The sequence below is a fragment of the Python bivittatus genome, unplaced genomic scaffold, assembly GCF_059951505.1.
Source record: "Python bivittatus isolate LINGU-HERP-01145 unplaced genomic scaffold, Pbiv_v1 ctg000020_np1212, whole genome shotgun sequence".
Taxonomy (NCBI): Eukaryota; Metazoa; Chordata; class Lepidosauria; order Squamata; family Pythonidae; genus Python; species Python bivittatus.
In genome coordinates this window covers 41803193-41825761 of record NW_028277030.1, presented here as the reverse complement: position 1 = coordinate 41825761, position 22569 = coordinate 41803193, and the positions used below count along the sequence as shown (strand labels likewise).

At 36.2% G+C, this 22569-nt stretch overlaps 1 protein-coding gene across 2 annotated transcripts in view; it reads left to right on the top strand.

Annotated features, from left to right (window-relative positions):
* Positions 1–22569, top strand: part of LMBRD1 (LMBR1 domain containing 1) — a 66946-nt gene that overhangs the window by 37623 nt on the left and 6754 nt on the right. For both annotated transcript variants that reach the window (XM_088137588.1, XM_088137584.1), the window contains exons 8-14: positions 45–170; positions 762–914; positions 3966–4030; positions 6387–6489; positions 7222–7326; positions 9101–9250; positions 12352–12430. In XM_088137588.1, coding sequence (XP_087993714.1) covers positions 45–170; positions 762–914; positions 3966–4030; positions 6387–6489; positions 7222–7326; positions 9101–9250; positions 12352–12430 — 781 coding nt within the window. The remainder of the gene's footprint in view (positions 1–44; positions 171–761; positions 915–3965; positions 4031–6386; positions 6490–7221; positions 7327–9100; positions 9251–12351; positions 12431–22569) is intronic.

Below are 22569 nucleotides of genomic sequence, written 5' to 3'. Positions count from 1 at the left end.
AGAAGTGATAGACTTAATTAGTATTCTGTTTCATTTTTCTCTAGGCTTACGGTATGTCTGCTTTGCCTCTAAACCTTATAAAGGGCACAAGAAATGCTAGTTATGAACGCCTGGAGAACACTGAAGATATTGAAGATGTTGAGCAAAATATTCAAAGAATTAAATCAAAGGTTCGGTGCTACTTTGAAACATTACTTTTAGAACTTTAATTCTGTGTTTTTCTAAGATCACTTAATTTTCACTCATTATTAGTTTGAACACCTGAAAAATGGAATATATATTAAAGTAGGATTTCATTTCATTATTTCAAAACACAATACAGTATATATTAATGTAGGATTTCATTTGCACTCATTCACTTTGTAGGAGCCCAATAAAGTACCTAATTTGCTGATAACTTGAATAACTATTAAAAGTTACGACTCTAGTATATGTGGTTCTTTGGATTGTTAATTTGTATTTATTCTGTTTATTCAGTGAGTTTTAGTTTGTTTGCTTATATGAAGTTTTTATTAAAAGTGGATGAATAATAATCCCTCAGATTTTAGTATAACATTTCTGTTTATGGTACTTTGGAATTGGAAAACCAATGCCTTTACCATTTAACAAGCATTCTTAGTTTTTTAAAAGATTTTTTAAAATTACACTAAAGTGAAATTAGAACTCAATTTCCATGAGTAAGGATTTGAATTAAAACAAACGTGAAGATTGTAATACTAATGTGCAAATGTTGCACTTTTTCTTACAATTCTCCTTACTAGTGCAGAGATGGTCGGCCTTTACCAACTCGAGAGAGGCAAATGCTGCAACAACTTGAAGACAAGCTAAGAACTCTTCGCAAAAGAGGACGGCGTCTGGAATATGTTGAGAAAAGCTGCTGGACAAAGTTCTGTGGTATCATGAGACCCCTAAAAGTAAAGATCATCATATTGTATTGTAGGAAAACTTTTTGTTTGTACCACATTCTGTTGATATCCTACCAATATCTCATAAAACATTCAAATTATTGGAGACAGACTCCATTCAGAAGATCAGAATGGCTCTACTGGTACCATAAAATGAGACAAAGCAGTACCATTGTTTTTGAGGTTTATTTTAAACCCTGTTGCTTAGGCCTCATGCCCAAAGATACTTTGAGTATATATGTGTTGGTTAGCAGTCTCTTTCCACTGCATAAAGTTATGCAACAAAATGTTTTGAAAGAGAATAAAGCTGAAAAAGTGTCTGTGCTATGAAGATGATGATGATGATAATGGCTTAAAAATCCCATTGGGGAGTACAGGCGCTTAGGTTAACTTAAACCTAAGTTTAATCCCAGCTATTGTATTTCATAAATGTTAGCACTACCTGTTCTGTAAGCATAAATGTTTTTCAGACAACTGCAAAAAACACTGGATACTAGCTAGGCATCTGTGAGACTGCTGGTGTGGAATGCTTTGCCTGACTCTTAATTGCTACTTAGAAGCAGGAAGCCTTGATGCTTCAAGCAATCCCTTTGATGAGGTGCTTCGCATAGCCCTAATACAACTCTTTAGAAGAAAGACCCAGAGATAGCTTTTGCTAATTCAAATGTGTGTAAGTGTGTAAAACGGATAGAAAGTATCAGTTTTTGTAAAACATTCACTTATTTAGATGTAAAGAAATAAAATGTTGAGTGAATTATCCAATTATTATAATGAACAAAATTAGGATGTTCAATAATTGTAATATTATATCATGGAAAAAGTAATGCGAAGCAGCGTATTGTGCCATGGGTTTCTTTTGAGCTAATCAAATCACTACATATATAATATTAATAGATAACCTTTTGCTATATTTCCACATCTTTATTGTTAATATATATCATGGTTCAGAACTGTAGCTAAAATCAAGTTGTGGAGAATGAGGGAATTCTAATGCAGTGTATTAAATGAGATCACACATCAGTTTGATTCTTATTTGTTGATTTACTTGAAAATATGGCTCCCATTAAATATGCTGGGAGTGGAGTCTCATACAGTTGTATAGTGCCATGGGGTCAGATTCTATTTTGCAAGTGCACAGATTAACTTAGAAATTGGAGAAAGATTTATGGTTTAAGTTACTGTTACAATTGGACAAATAATGGATCAATGTAAAATGGGTAGACAGGAGGAGAAATTTGTGAACAGATTTGCAGGATGAACAAATAAGCAACAAATTCAATTTAGTGTTAGAAAACCATCAGGGTATGAATGTGGAAAAAGGAAAGATACCAAGAGAATGTAGAAACAAAAAAGCCAAGACACTAGGGATTTTAAATTTCCATAAAAAGAATTGCACCTGAATGATGCTGAAAATACACCATTACTTTGTAATAGGCATGTTTGATAGCAAAGATCACTCTCTTATTGAGACTAAACTTCTACCAGAAAATGTTATTTTGTCATAAAAATAATTTCTTTGTAGTGAAAGATATAAAAGTTATACGTAGCTTAAGAAGATTACGTTGTAATATCCAGATCAAACTTATTTCACTAGACTTGGAAACTTGTTTAATACTCTGTATTTGGCAAGGCCTCTTATGTTTATTTAGTATAAAGATCAATCACAATTTTGAATCAAGTTTTTGTAAATAATGGTGTAATGATGTAATAGTAGATAACTAGTAGTATTCTTATAGCTACCACATAATATAATGTAAGCAGAGTACAGTATTTAAATGTACTTTGTATTGCTGTGAACAATGAGAATCATAAAATCAAGTCTACTTTTAAATCAAAAAAACTAAAAACAGAGGTAGGATCATATTATAGAATAATACATTATTCCAATTCATTTAAATTTAGATAACTCTCTCTTGTAGTATGTACGAACACATTAGGACTCCAGCCTTGCACTGAGCTCTGATCTTATTGCTTTAATTATTCAAAAAAGACTTACTTTTAAAAAATGAACTCAGTTTGCTAGGCAGCAATTATGTCTAATGTAATTTTTCTCACTTGTGGAAGTGGTACCTCATATGTGTTTATGTATTTATGCATTTTATCTTCAATCTTCATGGACTAGATTTTATTTATTTATTATTAGATTTATATGCCGCCCATCTCCCCCAGAGGGTGACTCTGGACGGCTTACAATTAAAAACGACAATAAAAACATAAAAATATAAATACCCCTGATTAAAACACAAATAACAAATCTATAAAAGCAATATACAAATCAAGATGATGTGGGAAGCAGTATCAATCATCCCATGAGCCAGCTCCAGCAATGCGAGCCCCCATCAGGCCCCAGGCCACCCAGCATAGCCATGTTTTTACACCTTTTCAGAAAGCCAGGAGAGTGGGGGCAGCCCGCACCTCAGCTGGCAAGCTGCTCCACAGGGTGGGGGCCACGGCAGAAAAGACCCTCTTCCTGGACCCCACCAGCCAAAATTCCTTGAATGGCGGGGTGCACAACATGCTCCTTCTGCCAGACTGAGTGGAGTGGGCAGATATAACGAATATAACCACATATATATATATATATATATATATTTACAGTTGCTAAAATAGTAATAAAAATACATAAATATGTGCTTTAGTTGTTTTCTCCACTTTTTAGAAAGATTTAAATGTACATTGTCATCTGAGCAGATCTTTTCCTAAATGATCAGCTGAATAAATTAAGTCTGCTTATATCTGGACAAAATTATTTTTCAGAAGATGAATTGAGGAATTCAGCTTAACTTATAACTTTTTTCTTAATTACAGTTTTGGACCCTTATAAAGATAGTATTTCTAGTTTTCTTGTTTTGCTTTGTGTGAGCAAATATGCTGTGCAGAACTCAGAACAGTTTCTGATATTATTAGCAGAGGCTTTGGAAATAGATGTTGCATTTTTAATTATGAGGGAAAATGCCCTGCTAACAAATTTCGCATATTTATCTCATTAAATTATGACAGAACAAACCATGCATTGTTGAGAAACTTGCTAAACTGTTTTCAAACTTACCTGTCTTTTAGGTTGTATGGGGAATATTTTTTATACTTGTAGCCCTGCTGTTCACTGTTTCTCTCTTCTTGTCAAAGTAAGTATATAATATACTTTGCTTTGCATTTTAAAATGTATCTGCTGAAAATCATTCAGGCAAACTCAAACAAGTACTAGATATGAATGTCCTTATCAGGCATTCACCAGAAACCCGCGAGAGCTTGAAAGTGAGCAGAACATGGGTCATGTATGCAGTCATATCCACCATTTCTCTTGTTTAGCACAGAGGGCTGAAAGTATCTTCTGATGTTTATTTGAATATTAGTCAGCTGTTTACATAATAAAAGAGGAATTGATTGCAAGGCTGTACTATTCACATTTAAGCAAACGATTCTTCAGTCCTTTCTGAGCATGTGAATATTGGAGAAAGTAGGGTATATGACCAGTGTGCATACCATATTTCCGTCTGCTCTCAAATCCTCATACGTTCAGAGACACACGTGAAGAAAAATTTTAATGTTCTACTTCAGTGCAAGCTTTTGGCAGTTGCTTCAAACTGAAAGTATTTCTTCCAAATAAGATTCTCTCTCACTGCTTTAACAAGATTTATTGAGATGAAAGGGACAGGGTTATTGAAATCTCAGCAAGTAACTGTTTTCAATTTAGAACCAATTTATCTCCCAATATATTATGATGGAGACTTTCTTTGTTTCTTTCTAATGCCTTTCCGATGAACTGGTGGGGAAGTAGTTTTCCCTGATAATGGAAAAGCATGCAGGTAGCTGTTTAGAAACCATATCCTTATCAGTCTGTGAACTAATGTTTACAATTAGCTTGTTTCTTTTACAGCCAACATGATATGGCTTAAATACTGGACTTAATAGAGATAATGTATTCACTACATTTTTTTCTGTATTTTTGTTTTCATTAGTCAAGTTCTGAAGGAACATTTGTTGCAGCCCCTGTTTAGCTCATGATGATCTTCATATCAGGGGATGTGTAAAAATTTCTGATTTGGGGAATGGAATATTCCCACTCAGGACCATTCTGTTTTGGGAGTGTTTTGCTATAAATCCTCCATACCATAAATGGTTTGAGGTGCTCTGAGTTGATCCGGCCCCCAGGCAGGCCTGCTTCATTTAGAGACACTTCAAACTGCTTACATTCTGGAAGATTTATTGTGGAAATAACTGAACAACCCTAAAAAGGCGTAGTCCAGAAGAGATTAGGAATGGACCAGAGAGAGATTGGAATGCTGCAAAATTCTTTGGAACATCATTTTCAAATCAGTATGTTTTGCATAAGAGCCACTTTGGTGTAGTATTTTAGGGCACCAGGCGAGAGACCAGGAGTTCTAGTCCTGCCTTAGGCATAAAGCCAGCTGGGTGACTTTAGGTCAGTCACTTGTTCTCAGCCTGAGGAAGCAGGCAAGGGCAAAACAATCTTGCCAGGAAAACTGTGTGAACTTCTCCAGGCAGTTGTCAGGAGTCAAGACTGACTTGAAGGCACCAAAAAAAAAAAAAAAAAGTTTTGTACATCCCTAGTTCATATATATATTAAGATGAAACAGTTGGGATGAAACACGTGCAACCTAAAAGAAATAATCTGTGTATGCCTCTCCTGACTGTAGTGTTTTTAGAGAATTATTCCTGAGTTGCTGTCAGTGTGAACATACTGAAATACATGGGTTTTAAAAAAACAGATGTCTGCAACATAATGTGCAAAAACATATAGGATGCTAGTGGAGGAGTGTGAATTATAATGCATAATATGTTGTGGATAGAACAGAGGCTATTAAAAAAGGCATATAATACATAAAATTTAAAAAGAAAAACCCAAATATATTTCTAGCTTTTCAAAAGGCTCCTATAATTTTCTGCACTAATAGGGAATTCATTTTATTGCGATGGTGACAAATATGTACAGTTTAGCACTGATATTTCATTAGCCTACTTAGTAATATCATCAGCGCAGGAGTTTTGGAGAGAAATTTCTTGGTTCCGCATTTTTCCAAAACTACGGTACTATGATATTACCTAGTAGTGTAATGAAATGTCAACAATCCCAAAACCAAGCTTGGAGAACTTCAACAATGCAACAGTTCATATTAATGTAAACATGGATGATAATTATCAGATTAATCTCTACTTCATGATTCTTCTGAACTTTCCTACATAACAAAATGGTACCTTTTCTGAATATATAAGTTACTTAGAAGATATATACACTTATCAGTCCCGATTTGTGTACAACCTAAAAAAAATTGCAGTGTTCCTAATCATTATCACCATCAAATGCTATACAGTGATTTCTAAAATGTTGATGTATATCTTTTTATCTTTCAGTACTATACTGTACATAGTAAATGTACTTAGAACATACCACTTTCTGTCATTGTCTCTCTTGTTTTCAGAAAATCAAGCAATAACAATTTATGTTTGAAATTCTTACAGTTTGGATAAAGCGCTTCATTCTACTGGTATAGGTTCTGGATTTATAATCCTTAAAACTAATTTGACCAACCCATTGAATATGCTGTTACCTATTCTACAGACAGTAAGTAAAAGTTACCTGGATCTAGAAAGACAGTGGTGAAGCTTCGGTATGGGAAAATTCCCAATTTGCTTCTACTGAATGTAAAGGACTTGAATGCTAAGAAAATAAATGAGTTTTAAAAATAAATAATATTATACAGTAATGAGTTAATTATATACATGAATGAGTAAGTACATCTTTGACAGTGACTGATAGAAAGTGAAAACTCTGAGATTTCAATAAATGATTATCTTTTGAAAACTACTGAAACTATCACTAGTTCAGAATATCATAAATATAATAAATAAAAATGTTCTAGCCAGTATGTTTTTTAAAATGTAAATGGTTTTAAAATGTAAATTCTGACCTGATATTAAGTTGCTATTGATCCATATTTTGGATCAGGGAATCTGATGACTGTCACCCCACACAATTCACTAGGGGTTCTATTCATGCTACCTCACCCTCCATAAACTAAATGAGTATTGAGTGCAGAAGAGTGTTTTGGTGGGGGACATATCAACTCTGTCTTTTTAGGAACCTGTATAAGACTATTAATACCTCAAAATTTGGATAACATACCACTTTCTGTCATTGTCTTTCATTGCTGAGCATATTAGATTTAGTAACTTCTTATTTTTCCTTTAAATTTTACTTCTTGGTTTTCCTGAAAATTTTATAGGGGAAATAGGATATGGATATTTAAAGTATTAAATTTTCCTGATATATAAATATTGTGCATTTATCTTCTAGGTCTTCCCCCTAGATTACATTCTTATTACTACCATCATCATGTACTTCATATTTACTTCAATGGCAGGAATTCGCAATATCGGTATATGGTTCTTCTGGATAAGGGTAAATTTATTGTGTCTTTCACCAACTTTCCAAATAATTTAGTATGTTTCACAAATAAATAAAACGTTGCAAATGCACATTAGAAAATAAGCAGAAAGTTTTATATTATGTATAATATTAAGCCAAATACATATTTTGTCAGCTTTTATGTCAGCTCAAGTACATCATTTCACTTCACATCAAGATAACTTATGCAGGAATCATTCTGAAACTGGATGCCTTGGAATTTGTCCAGAATAACTATGTGGCAATTTTGCTATATTTAAATGCTTAATTTCAAAACATAGATATTAGTAGTAGTAGTAGTAATAGTAGTAGTATTTAAAAAACCATTTTAACATACTGCATTTCATAATATGCTATTAAGTATGGATTCAGTTTTAAAGCATTGTGTATAGGGTGTTTTAACTTTTAACATTTTTTATTGTATTAAATGTATGTTTTTATTTAAGCAGGGCTGCTTTGAAAATAGACACTTGCTAGAAATGTAATGTTTAGATGTGGTATTTTTAAAAAAGAAACAACTCTTACCTAATTTTTATGTCCCTGGCCTAAAAGAAACACTTCTTAGCTGTTGTCATCAGTTTTGTATTTAAATGTTTGGAAGGCTAAGACATAGATGAGATAGCACACCATTTTTTTTTCATTAGTCCTAGAGCAGCTCTTAATCAGTAGTCCATGCACCCTTTGGAGGTCTGTAGATAGATTTCAGGGGTTCCATGAACTTGGATGGGGGGGGGGAATTATAACTTTATTTTCACATATACTATTAGACATTTGTTATGTTTTAATATTTGATAACTGTATTTGAGCATAATTGGTTTCTTTGTAATACAATCTATGTATTTTACTTTATGCATTTAAATATATTTTTCTAGGAAGAGATCCATAGGTTTCACCAGACTCTCAAAGGGGTCCGTGGCATAAAAAGGTTAAGAACCTCTGCTCTAGAGGATAGAGTCAGTAACAACAAATTCATATTGCAAGAAATTGGATTTGACTATAAGTAAAACTATCTGGTAGGCTGTTTCCCCTGGAACAAATACCTCATAACGATGGACTCTTCTTTGTAAGAAGTTTTTAGTCAAAGACTGAATGCTATAGCAACAGATTTTTGCAAAATTGGACTATTTATTCTTCATTTATTTATAGGATTTATATAGCCACCCATCTCAAACAAGTGACTCTGGGCTGCTTACAAAGATTAAAATACAAAAGAAAAGACTAGGTTACTTTTAAGTTCCTTTCCAACTATGAGTTCCACAGAAAGGATGAGAAGCATTTAGTATAATCCCCCAGTGGAGCCCTCATCACTCAACCATAAGATCTCAAGCCACATGCCAAATACCTCATTCATGTTTTGCTACAGTTCTCTCTCTTCTCTTTTCTCTTTCTTTGCTGCTTTTGTTTCCTCTCCTTGTTTTGTCCTCTGCTGTTAAGCACATGGTATAATGCTCTGTGTGGAAAAGAACAGGAATATATAACACCAGGGTAGATGTACTTATAGTTTGGCTTGGCATAACCCAGTTGCCTGTAGATGAATACATTTTAACATGATGATTCCATATTTAGATAAGTTAAAGCACCCATTCACCAGTAATATATGCAAAACAATATTTTGATTGTATAGAATAGTAAACTCCTATAACTCTTAAAAACTTGGAACAGAAATTGCAAATGAAAGGATAGCCTGTTTAAATGATATTTTGAGAGACTTGTTTTAATGTCAAAAACTGACTCATAATGTGTTAATATAACATTTTTTAAATTTTAGCTGTACAAGATCAGACGGGGAAGGACACGACCTCAAGCCCTTCTTTTTCTTTGTATGATACTGCTATTGATTGTTCTTCACACCAGCTATATGATCTACAGTTTAGCCCCTCAATATGTTATGTATGGGAGTCAAAAATATCTAATTACGGTAAGATTTTGGAAATTCAATATCAGCCATCATGCATTTTGAAACAAGCACTTTTTTGTCTTTTGTTGAACATAAGTTCAAGTAATAAATTTAGTGTTCAATTGTGTAATATCCTAAGCATTATAGTGATAATTTCATAACATGAAGGACAAAATACCATTATTTTTCCTTTTCATCACTTTTTTCCAGTTCCATCCTTCAATATTTGTTTAGACAATAGTGTCTAAAATTCTCCTTCTAACATCAAGAGTGGGTTTCCTCCATATTCCTCCCCCCCAGGAAATCAAGAGGGGTTGAACTAGGGGACAGGCCTTCTTGGTAGTGACCCTCCTCTTGGATCACAGTTGCCCCATAGATGTGATTAGCTCCCACTTTCTTGGTCTTCAGGAAGGGCCTCAAAACAATTTTATTTCAGTGGGCCTTTGGGCCTGAGTACATGTTCAGGTAATCTTCGACTTACAACAGCAGTTGGGACCGGGATTGCCATTGCTAAGTGATGCAGTCGTAAGGCACGATGTCACATGACCACATCGCTTAGCAGTGGCAATCCCGGCAGTCCCCATTGCCATTGTAACCCAAGATGCACGGGTCATTAAGCGGGAAGTGGAGGGTGTCCTAGATAAGGAGTGTAGGGGTGCTGCGGGATGGTAGAGGAGGCCCAGGGAGGCCCGGCACAGGCCACGCATGAGTAGAGGGAGCGGGTGCTCAGTGCTGCATGAGTTCAGAAAGACTGGTGAATGGGAGTGTGGAGTGCATGCAGTCACAGGGAAGCCAAGGAAAGAGGGTGTGGGATGCATGTGAGCGGACGAAGAAAGGCTGGGGGAGACTTACCCCAGCGACTTGCTGGCTTCCGGTTGAGTTTGCTTGGGGGAAGCCATCAGGGAAGGTTGCAAATGGCAATCATGTGATCACAGGTCACTTGGCAACCAGTTGTAAATGCGAATGGGTTGCCAAGCACCCAGATCACAATCATGTGACTGTGGGGGTGCTGGGACAGCTGCAATCTCAAGGACCAGTCATAAGTGTCCTTTTTCAGCACCATCATAATGTTGTAACTTGAGGACTACCTGTATGTTTTATTGTGTTCCAAACAGGTTTCATTACAGGACTTTCTCTTCCTACAGTTCTAATTTACCATGTATGTCTTTCACTTCTGTACTTTTCTTTCATGTCTTACTTACTTACGGTCCAAGACCAAGTCACAAAATTTAAAATAATGCAGCACACCATTAATACCTGTATAAATAATTTTATATAGTACATACATATATAAAAGGAAGAAACCCTATAAAGTTAACATTTCATGGAAAGGACCAAACAGTTTCTATAAGCTAAGGCTATAAATAAAACTTTCACTACCACCTTCAGAATACCTGGGTATTGGTCATTTTATAAGAATCCCTCAATTTTGTTCTCAAGAGTGGACTTTATCAAACTAAAGAGTGGGTGTATTAGCTCTGATTGCCAGTATGTACTTTCATTATTTTTCAAGATCCACTCTTGATACTGTCAAATAATGGTCTTTCCAACATTCAGAACCTCTCATCTCCTTTGTATCCTCACTAATTCACTCAGCCTTTCATCATAAACAGTCATGTTTTAGATGTACATTTATTCCTTTACCTTGTGTACATTTGCATAAGTTATACTTAAAGTGGTATTTGTTAAAGTGTGGGTTCTGACAACAGATGGAGGGTCACCAGAGACTGCTCTGCTATCACTCGTTTTTGAGGAGGCTTACCAGTTTGATGTATACTGAATAAGAAGTAATGCAACAGTTCCAGAGTTCTATGAAGCCGGAGTGTTCTTTTTGTTCTTGTTTTAGCACAATTATTTATTCATTTATTTGATTTTTATCCCAACTTTATTTTGTATAACTCAAGCAGTGTACATAATACTCCCTACTATTTTCCCCATAGCAGCAACCTTATGAGGAGGGTTGGGCTGAAAGAGAATGACTGGCCCAAAGTCATCCAACTGGCTTACACACCTAAGGGTGGACTGGAATTCAAGGTCCCTTGGTTTCTAGTCCAGCACTTTAACTGCTGTACCAGACATGACATTTGCCTTTCAAAGGAGAAGTAATCATATGTGGAGGGCACAAGGCTTCTGTGTAAAGTTCTGATCATGCAACCAGGTGTTCACTCTGTAGAGGAAGTCGCAGTGTAGGGGAAGGGAGGAGAGATGGAGCTATGATTCTATCGCAGTGTACACCAAAAAGAGCACCAAAAGCAAGTTACAGGCTGCCAATATTGTGCAAATTGCAGTATTTAAAGTGCAATTTAAAAGAAACTGATTTAAGGGAAGGATATAGGGATTTTTTTAGCCCTTACTTTGATGAATGACTGTGGCTATCTTTAAAATGAAAATCAGGTTTCAGGTATTATGCAAAAGTAAGAAAATTCCTTCCCATTAAAATATTATTTGATTTTTTGTTGTTTTGCTTATTTTGTATAGTTGTGAGTTTCAGTAATTGTTTTATTTGATAGATAAACTAAAAATGAATAACTACAAATAAGTGATATATTTATTTTTTGCCCAGGCCTAACCTCAGTGAATTCTCTACTTTTATTCTTGAGGGTGGATGTCACACAATTTTTTTTTATACTTTCAGAGGCTCACATATTACAGAGTTTGAAAGTCTGTTACTTAAATCATGTATTCAAAATAGACTTTTTTTCTAAGCATTTTCAGTCATTCCTTGATGAACCAGTCACTTTTTCTGTACTCTATTATCTCATTCCCTTCTATCTATTCATGTCACCTAGCAATATCACTTTTTTCCCCAGAACTCATTCATTCAGTTTCTTGGTAGGGATTTGACCTTGATAGCAGATTGAAATTATCAGTTTTTCAGCTGATGGAAAGTTATCAAAACAGTTTACATATTGTTAATAAAACTGTTTGCATGTCAAATAGTAAAGGATTGAAATGTAGTTCTTCTAATATTGCATGTTATTCAAATACCTCTCTTTAAAGGAAAAATACTCGTAAGACTTATCTAATGTCTGTTGCACAAAAATAAAACCCATGATGTGTCTCTGGCATTAGTATCCTAAATGTATTATGAAATGATCCTCAATTAATGTCTTCTTGTGCAGAATAATAAGACACTTGAAGGACACTTGAACAATGCAACAACATACGTATCCAAAGTCTGTGATGCAGATGCGCCTGAAGGTGAGATAACTTCATGCCTAGTTCTAATATATAGTGAAAGATAACCTAACTGGTAATTAGCATATTTGAATGTACTGATTTTTCTTGGAAGGCTCTGAAGCTACTCAGAAAAAACCTTGCAAATAACCACTACCTGTGATGGAACTTGAGGATGTCCTTGGAAGCTGGGGGGAAGAGATGTCGCCTAGGGAATGATTAGATAAAAGAGGAAGGAGTCCACAACAGAGTAACCACTAGAGAAAGAAACTTAGGAAGGACCAGCCCTAACTACTCAGGAGGTAAATAGGGAGGGCAGGAGATTTGTATTTTCAGACTTTGCCTTACAATAAAGTAGAATTAGCTCATCTAGTCATGTTTCCTGTCTGGTTTACCTGGGAGGGCTGACATCAATCTTGCAAGTCTGAAAGGGCAGGTTTCTTTCTCTGGCCATTACCCTCCTTTCTCCTTCATCTGATCGTTCCCTGGGCAGCATCCCTTCCCCCTCTCCAGTCTTCCAAGGTCACCCTCATATTCCATCACACTATCAGAGCTCACCTTGCAACTGTCATTAATTTGATTATTAGCCCCCCACTTTGGTTGCAATAATGATGAAATACCTACTATTTCATGAATTTCCAAGAAATAAAAATACTGTTAAAGCTCTTGGTGAACTGTGTTTCTGTTTTCACAGTCTGTTCTGATGTTACATGAAGGCTTTGACCCTGAGCCATCAAATTCCTTTCAAATATATCAAATTAGAAACTTGCTGATGCTTGGACATGATGGCTTCTTTGAGAAGTGAGCCATCATAAATAGAGTTCCCTCAACAAAGTTCCCCATCCATATTGTTTTTGCCGTTATTTTCAAAAGAGTACACTCTTAGATTGTCACTATATTTCTGTCGTCCATTTTGAAATGACAGTTTTTGTCACTCTTGCGCAGTTTTTAAACAAGTTTAACATTCAGAAGAATGTTCCTTCACTGACAGCTATTTTGTATTATCTTCCTCTCAAATAGTCCAGATGCTCCAGTACTCTCCACTTCATTCGTTAGGCAGGTCTAGGGAGGTAGACTATTTGAAGGAAGATCTAGCCAGGAGTGAATGAGAAGGTATTTGCCACTTCCTCTCAAGAGGTTTTTTTGTTTGTTTGTTTCTGCAGGGAATGGCTGCCAGTTTCTTGCATATAATTTCTAGAAGGCTGTTGGGAAAAATGTGTAAATCAGTCTTCTTTGCCTGATAAAACTGTGACTGTAGTCTTAAGCATGCTTATTACCTGTCAGTAGAACTACTTCTAAGTAATGTGTTAATGACTAGACTAAGTTTAACTTGTTGTACTTTGGAATAGAGATGAGCATTTGGCCACTAACTAGATAATTTATTACTTTCCCCACCAGCTTTTGAGAAGGAAAAAAGTGCTGAGATGAGGGAGCCTTTAATAAAGAAACTGACACACTAATTCATTTGTAATAAATTGTTTTGGCTGTAACTACTTGTTCAGCTAGAATGTTCTTTTAAATATGTTCATTGTTCTTTGGTGCAGTATATTTTAGCAGTCCAATTTACTTTCTAATTTACATTCTGCTACCAGTCCTTATGGTTTATGTACCAGTATATATTGATTATGTAGTTGTACTGACAGAAGAGTACGAGAAATAAGAGCATTGTTGATGTGATTGCAGATGAATTCCAGTTTCTTTGGTAATATAAGAAGAGGTTGTTATGGCAACTACATTTCTAAAAATATTACCTCAAATGGAAGAGTAACCTGGCTGAATTAGACCAAAGCGTATCTACCCCAGTATCCTGTTTCCCACAGTGCTTAACTTGATGCTTGCAGAAATAACTATCTTCCTCTTTTCTTCAGCAAATGATACTTTAGAGCATTATGCCACTGATCTTTGGAAGTGTTGTTCAGTGATTAGAGCTACTCATAATTTATCCATCATTTATTTGTATAATGTTTCTTTAAAGGCACTTAAGTTGTGAGCCATCATCATATCTTATGGTAGTTAAAACTATGGAATTCATTATGTACTGTAGGGAAAAAAATGCTTTATTCTGAATGTCCATCATGGAATGACATCAGTTTCTTATTTTAGGAAGGAAATTAGTTCCCTGTCTGTGTACCAGGTATAAGAATGTACAAAACATTCTTTGCCTTGTGATATGTTTAAAATATTCTGCAAAAAATACAATGGTTTTAAACTGGAAAGCTGGCAGGCTGCAAAGCAAAACTCTAGCCCTCAGTGCTATATTTATTTTCAGAAGTTAGTCTGGGTCTTCCCTGTCTTCCAGAGGTATTATTAGGAAATGAAAACAGGTGATTCAGTTCAGGTAAAAAAGAATTGTAAATGGGATAATAAGGTGTATCCTTATTCACAAAAATATTGTAACATAAACAGTAGCATCTTGAACTAGCAAGGATTGACCAAAAAGGAATCTCAAGGTTGTGGTATATATTTATGTATAATGAAAATGTCAAGAGCCTTGAGAGTGTGGTAGCTTATAAATCAATAAAATAAACTTTTGCAGCGGGTATAAAAGAGGGGGATTCTGTTATAAAGATAGTAAGAAATAGATTTGAAGATAAAACTGCCAGTTCTGTAATAACTTTCTTCAGCTGTATAAGGCCATACTCTTGAATATTGTATGCTGTTCTAAAAACAATGTTATAGACTGGCAACTATATCCAAAAAATAATATTACGGAAAAAAGCAACCAAAATTATTAAGGCTCCCAAACTATCCCTTGTTTTGGCATACCATGTGTATACTTACATTCCAGGGCAACGATATGATATGAAAGGAAAACAGATATTAATGCTAAAATTATTGTTAAAGTTATTCAAGAGGTTTGGCAAGGGATATTAATCAGAAAGCTCATTGACTGATGTTCCACCTTTTTTGTAACAAGTATTTAAGGCAGATTCAAATCCAACTATGCAGCATATACCAAATCAGCTGTATCAACATACTAATTTATCAGTATTTATTTTCTTCACATCCTGTAGTCCTTAATGTTATTACAGTGCAAAATATTTAATTGGTCTATATTTCCTTGATCCTTTTTTAAAAATCAGTGTTTGGGGCCTGGTACAGAGAAGAGGAAAATAATCAGTCTTGTTAACCAGTAAAATACATTTGCTGGAAGTGTACACAATTCCATGATTGATCTCTTATAAACTATCAGCTAGATACCCATCTCACAGATTTTTCCAATAAGGTCTAGAATATCTCATGTTACCAATACAGTGGTACCTCGGGATACGAACGCCTCTACTAACGAACTTTTCGGGTTACAACCAGCTCCAGCCGCAAAAATTTACCTCGATGTGTGAACTCCGCCTCGGGGTATGGCCATTTTTCCGGCCTGACACATGGTCCGCGGCCATTTTCGCTCCGCGCCGCGCCTGGCTGTTTTCCCGCCGCGCCCGGCCGTTTTCCCGCCGTGCCGCACCACGCCCGGCCGTTTTCCCGCCCCTGACGCGTGGTCCACGGACGCCAGAACGGATTAACGGTAATTACATTGAACCTTATGGGAAAATTTGCTTCGTGGTGCAACCAAATTCGGAGGGCGGAACGGATTAACCGGATTTACATTGAACCCTATGGGGAAATTTGCGTCGGGTTACAACCAACTCGGGATACGCCCAGAGTCACGGAACGGATTAAGTTCGTATCCCGAGGTACCACTGTATATTTGTCTTAGATTTTCAGTTCAGTGTTAGATATCTGCCCTGGGGTTTTTAGATGATCTTCTGTTAGATTACCAGGAGTAAACAATTTTGTTTTAAAAATTGAAAGTGTATCCATTAAGAGAGCTACAAAAATCTGTTAATACTTGCTTGAATTATCAGATTCTAATTCTTCATGGAGGATTTATATCCATTAAAAAAAAACAACATAGTTTCAGAGTTGAGCTTTAATATAACTGACCCACTGCAAGTGGTAGTGGAATGGATGTCTAAGGTGAAACCAAACAGACTTCCTTCTAATAGAGGCGAACATGTGTAGCTCAGGGTTGAACTGTGGAGTCCTTGGGGTTCTCTGAGCTTGGTTCTTTTCTTGCAAACGTTTCATTACCCGGTTCGGTAACATCTTCAGTGCTAAAATGAGATGGGGTTTGCTCTCTATTTATGTACTGTGGCATGCTTTGCCAGTGCTGGTGGGGATTTTGTTTTGCTCCTCTGGTAGTTCCTTGATTAGCATATGTTTACTGTTTGATTGTGTGTCTGGTGGTAACCTTTGCTTATCTGGGTGATGATTGCTGGTGAGGCGATCTTCTGGTCTTTTGTCTCTTTTGAATAGTATGTAGATGCTGTTTATTTCTTTGTGTCTATTAATTGCTGCCTTGTCTGAATACCAAGCTTCCAAGAATTCTCTTGCATTTTTGGATTTAGCTTAGTCTAAAATGCTGACAGTTTCCCAGTTAAAACTATGGTTAAGTCTGTCCATGTGTTGTGAAATTAAGGAGTTTTCATCATGTCTTCTGACTGCTGGTTGGTGCTCGTGGATGCGCTCTGCCAGTCTTCTGCATGTCTGTCCTACATAGTGTTTGTGTAAGGTTTGTGTAAGAGGAGCTAGGTATGAACATTATTCAAGCGAGGACGAACACATTGCAGCAACCCAGAACAGAAGAAAAGGGGAAAAGACCACCTATACATCTTCCAACAAAATGGATATCCACGCAACTTTATCAAAAAGTGCCTGACCACTCAACCTACTACAACACAACCAACACAATCTATGAAAAGGATCACACTGCCATACATCAGAAATGTCTCAGAAACCACCAACAGACTGTTACAACCATATGGCATCTCTGTAGCACACAAACCAACAAAATCACTCCAAAATATCTTAAGTAGACCAAAAGACCCAGTAGCACAAGAAGAAAAAACAGGAGTCATCTACAACATACAGTGTAAGGACTGTAACAAACACTATGTAGGACAGACAGGCAGAAGACTGGCAGAGCGCATCCACAAGCACCAACTAGCAGTCAGAAGACGTGATGAAAACTCCTTAATCTCACAACACACGGACAGACTTAACCATAGTTTTAACTGGGAAGCTGTCAGCATTTTAGACCAAGCTAAATCCAAAAATGCAAAAGAATTTTTGGAAGCCTGGTATTCAGACAAGGCAGCAATTAACAGACACACAGAGATAAACAGCATCTACATACTATTCAAAAGAAACAAAAGACCAGAAGATCACCTCACCAGCAATCATCACCCAGATAAGCAAAGGTTACCACCAGGCACACAATCAAGCAGTAAACAGATGCTAATCAAGGAACTACCAGAGGAGCAAAACAAAACCCCCACCCCCACTAGCACTGGCAAGGCAGGCCACAGCACATAAATAGAGAGCAAACCCCATCCCATTTTAGCACTGAAGTTGTTACCTAGCCAGGTAGTGAAACGTTTGCCAAAAAAAGAACCAAGTTCAGAGAACCCCAAGGACTCCACAGACTTCCTTCTCTACAATAAGCCACTGTATGTTTTAACAAGCATTAAATGTTCAGTACATTGAAAGTACTTCATTATTATTTATTAAACTTGTATGCCGCCTGACTCTCAACAACTCTGGGTGGCTAGGAAGAGGGCATAAAACAAAATTCTTAATCTTTTACCATTCTTTACTGCAAGAACATGCGGTGAGATGTACAGCAAATAATTCTAAGGCTTAGGATGGCAAGAAAATGTTATCCACACATAAACATTCTGTAGTTCCTTATTCTATGTTAGGTTTTAGCAATGCTTTTGAAGCCAGGATTTTTTAAAAAATTCCTATGAGGCGCACAGGAGTGCGGCCAATAATATGACATTTAGTAGAGCAAGCAGGGTTTTAGGTAAGGTCAAAACACCCCAAATCTTATCTCACTCCTCCAGAGGGCCAAACATTTTGGTTCTGCCTGCTCTAGGAGCGCTCTGGAGGCCAGACAAATGTTGGGTGTGGATAACAGGCAGTTCACAAGCTGTGGCTTCCCCACCCCTGCTCTGTGGTGATATATTTCCTTCTAAGCTAAAAGATTACCCAGCTTCTAAAAGCCAGAGTTGATACAAATATTATTTCACCTGTATTATTTTGGATATCTCAGTTGTTCCTATGTGTGTCTTAAGAAGTTATAGTATGGTTTTGATCTGTATTTTCCATCATTTTTCATTATTTGCTATGAAGTATTTTCCCTAGATTTTTAAAATGAAAGGTTTTTTTAAAAACCATATTGCATATATCCTTAGCTGTCACTTTATACAATTATTTTCTAAAACTAGAAACTCGCGTTATTTGCATGCTTATAACATAAAATAACTTTGAGCTTACCATAGAATGAGCCCCTAAATCCCTATTTTGCAGCTAGCTGAGATTACGCTGCTAAAATTCAGAAACAACATGCTAAATTGCAGGTGTCTGATTGCCTGCCAGTATTTCAAATTTAAAAGAACAAAAGGTGTATAAACCAGTGAGTAGGCTTAACAAAGGTAAAACATAGAATAAAACACATACAAAGAGCAAAAACATCAGCTCTGTCCACTCGCCATGACATTAATGCATTGTTGGCCTGCCTGCTGTGGCCCTTTTTAAGTGTGGCTTCTATATCCATTGAAAGGCTGCCTATTCCTGGCTTAGCATCTTAATAGAATTGATTGTCCTCAGCCTATGTCACAAATAAAACAGCAAGAATGTTTTGATTTAAGTATGACAGAAAATAACTTACTGTATATATTGTTAGCCAGTCATTTCTACAGCCACAAACTTTGAAATATGGAGAAAGTCATAGGATGTTGGAGATTCTTTTCAAGCTAAATGGACAGCAGAAAAGTCTGTGGAAGAGGAGTTAAACCAGTTCTTCAAAAACCAATTCTGTTAACTGCTGAAGAAATTATTTCAGTCTGAGAAGTAGAATGCATGTTGAACCATGGCTAGTAAATAGTTTAGCTGTGTCTAATGTTACAACATTGTTGAAGCTATGCAGATGTTTACTGACTACTTGCCTAAGTGTGAGACTTCAGAGAATCCTATGCCAGCTAAATTGAGTTTTATAGAGGAAGAGTTAGGATAATAATGAATGAAATTAAGAACACATCCCCACTATATCTAAAGCTCGCCTTTAGATATTTGTATACATTAGCATACAGTATCTACCCCTTTTCTATAGAAAATATAGAAATACAGTAACTTGCCTTTCTGCTTCATTCACCTGTTATATTGTTGAAAATGCTGCAAACATTATGTTAGAAATGTAGGTCAATCCCATGGAGCTCGTTTTTCAGCTTGGCTTAGCTTTAATTGTGTTCTTTAAGGACACATAATATTTAATTATATGTTGTCGTAGATTTTGAAGCAGAAGAAAGTTGTTAGAAAGTGTATGTGAGCTGAGACAATTTTCCCATTCATTGTAGTCTTCATAACAAGATACAGATCAAGAAGAAATGGACAGTTGTGAAAAGAGCTGTCCTTGAAACCAATGGAGAAAATTTATCCTATCCACCAATATCAACCCAAGTTTATCAAGCCAGTTTCTCTCAATAGCTTTAATAGGCAGTGATAATAGTAGACACTAGTCTCATTTCTGAACATGCATGCACCATTTTTATCCAATAGGAAGGTGATAGTTATTTCTTTAAATAATTATTTGTGATCTCAGGTGGTAGTTTTACCTTCACTGGTAAGAATCAAAGCTATTAAAAACAAAGGAACAGGCAAGTTCTGCTCCAAAACATGGATTCCTTTAAAGATTAAAGTTGCTTGGGCAAGCTGATTGTCAGATGAATTTAACATTTTTAATCCTAAACAGGACTTCTTTCTTTCCTTTCCTTCCATGTCCAGGTATCTTTTCCCCTCCTCTCAGCTCTATCCAAATTTGTTCTTTCCCTTCCCAGGGCAGATTTTGTAAAGACCAAATGGGTCCAAAAAATCTGCTATAATTTGTTTTGTCAGATTACTGAAGAGAGCCATCTGTAGGCCTGTTCATTTTCTTTAATTCAGATAAGCAGCTGGAGGGGTTGCATATGGCATGGAATATGCTGCTTTGATTTACTTGTGTGTTATTTTTTGTCACATACAGCATAGTAGCTGGCTCAGGATGTAAATCTCCTTCCCTGCAAAATTAGATCTCAATTTACATTTTGGGCTTTTTTCTGCATGTTTTATTTGTTCATGTACCACCCTTTTCCGTAAAGAAAAAACCATCCTAAAGGTAGTTTACAAGCTTAAAATTGTAGAATAATAATGCAAAAAGTGAGAACCCATTTAAATTATCTCGTAGAGGGGCAATCTCTACACATCTGCTTAGTTACTTCAACTAGCAGGAGAAGCCCCTCAATGATGCCTCCACTGCTGTTCCCACAGTATGGAATGCATTGCCTATGAAGGTCTGTGTGGTTCCCACTCTCCAGGTATTAGGAAAAGGTAAAAAAACATCTCTTTTGCCAAGCTCTTAATTGTTAATTGTTTTAATGATTAATTTTATTGACATTACTGTCACATTTAAAATTTTGTATTATATATTGTATATAATATATCTTGAATGGTTATATAAGCAGAAAAGCAGTGTCTGAATTTCATAATAAATAAGAGCAGCAAAAACAACTTCATTTGTAAGAAAAAAAGTAAAGGTTGTAGAGTAATGGAAGAGCAAGAACCCATTTAAATTATGTTGTAGAGAAGCAGTCTCTACAAATCTGCTTAGTTACTTCAGCTAGCAGGAGAAGCCCCTTAATGATGCCTCCACTGCTAAAGGGTTGGTGAAATAGAAATGTTTTAAGAGGTAATCTAAATAATTGGCGAAAAGAGGATTTGATTTGTTGTAACCTAATAGCCTGAACCAGTTCAGTATGTAATGTCGGGATGTCTGGACAATTTTACAGCAAGTATTCTTAATTTTTATTTTTATGTCTATGCTGTGAGATTTTTAATAAAGAGCAAGTTTTTGTTTAGACTATAACTAGGGTACTTCCATGTTTGATATGAGGCTAATTGGCATAAGATACAATCACTAACCTTGGGAAATAGAGTAAAGAGGTCTTGAAGCTGGGTCAATTAGAAGCTAATACCCTTGGTAAGTAAAATATATATTTTTGTTGCAAATATTAGCAGCTCAGAATAACTTCATTCTTAATTATGTAGCTGGCCATTTGTCCTCTGAAACATCTCCAGGTTGAATGCTAGGGAATACCACTCTGTCCTTTAAAATATCATTGGATCTTCGAATGAACCCCAAATGCATTCTGTAATTATTACAAGTAGTCCTCATTTAACGTCCATTTGTTCAGTGACTGTTTGAAGTTGTGACAGCGCTGAGGCATACTTATGGTGGGTCCTCATGGTTGCAGCTGTTGCAGCGTCCCCACAACCACATGTTCTTGATTCAGGCACTCAGCAACTGGCTCGCAATTACAATATTGCAGTGTCCCACAGTCACCATTTGCAACCTTCACTGCCAGCTTCCAACAAGCAAAGTCAATGGGGAAGCCAGCAGGAGGTTGCAAATAGTGATCAAATGACCACAGGACACTGTGACCATGCGGGATTTGCTTAATGACAGCAACTGGGGCTGCCGGAACTGCCATTATAAGTTGGCACGGTGATGTGATGTTTTGCCTTATGACCAGGTTGCTTAGCAATGTAGTTCCCAGTTCCAATTACCGTTGGTAAGTGAGGACTGCCTGTACCATATTAATTACTTAATGTTATTTAGTATGTAGAAGGTCAGATAATACATTGTGAAATATAAAATACTGTGACATCATTTCATATATTCCATGTTAGTCAATCTTGCAGTCTGAGGTCACTGTTAAAGAAAAATATACTAAAATAATTTTTAGCAGTTATATGTGTGTTTCAAGATTAAAAAGTGCATGATATTCCTGCAGTAATTTCCAACATGCCTCATCACTGAAGTAAGGAAACTAAAAGCATATTTGATGCAATATTTTCATGACTTAGGATCAGTATAAGCATTTCCTGTCTTTTTACAAATGGTAGCACCTAGCCATCCTTGTTTGGGCTTAAGCAGGATCCAAACTGGTTAGTAGAGGTTGACTTGAAGGAGATTCTATCTTTTTCACAAGGGATTCCTGAAAGAAGCTTGGAATGGCATCTTTAGTACTGAAGTCTGTCTGATTTTAAAATGTTTCCAAAAACAAGACACT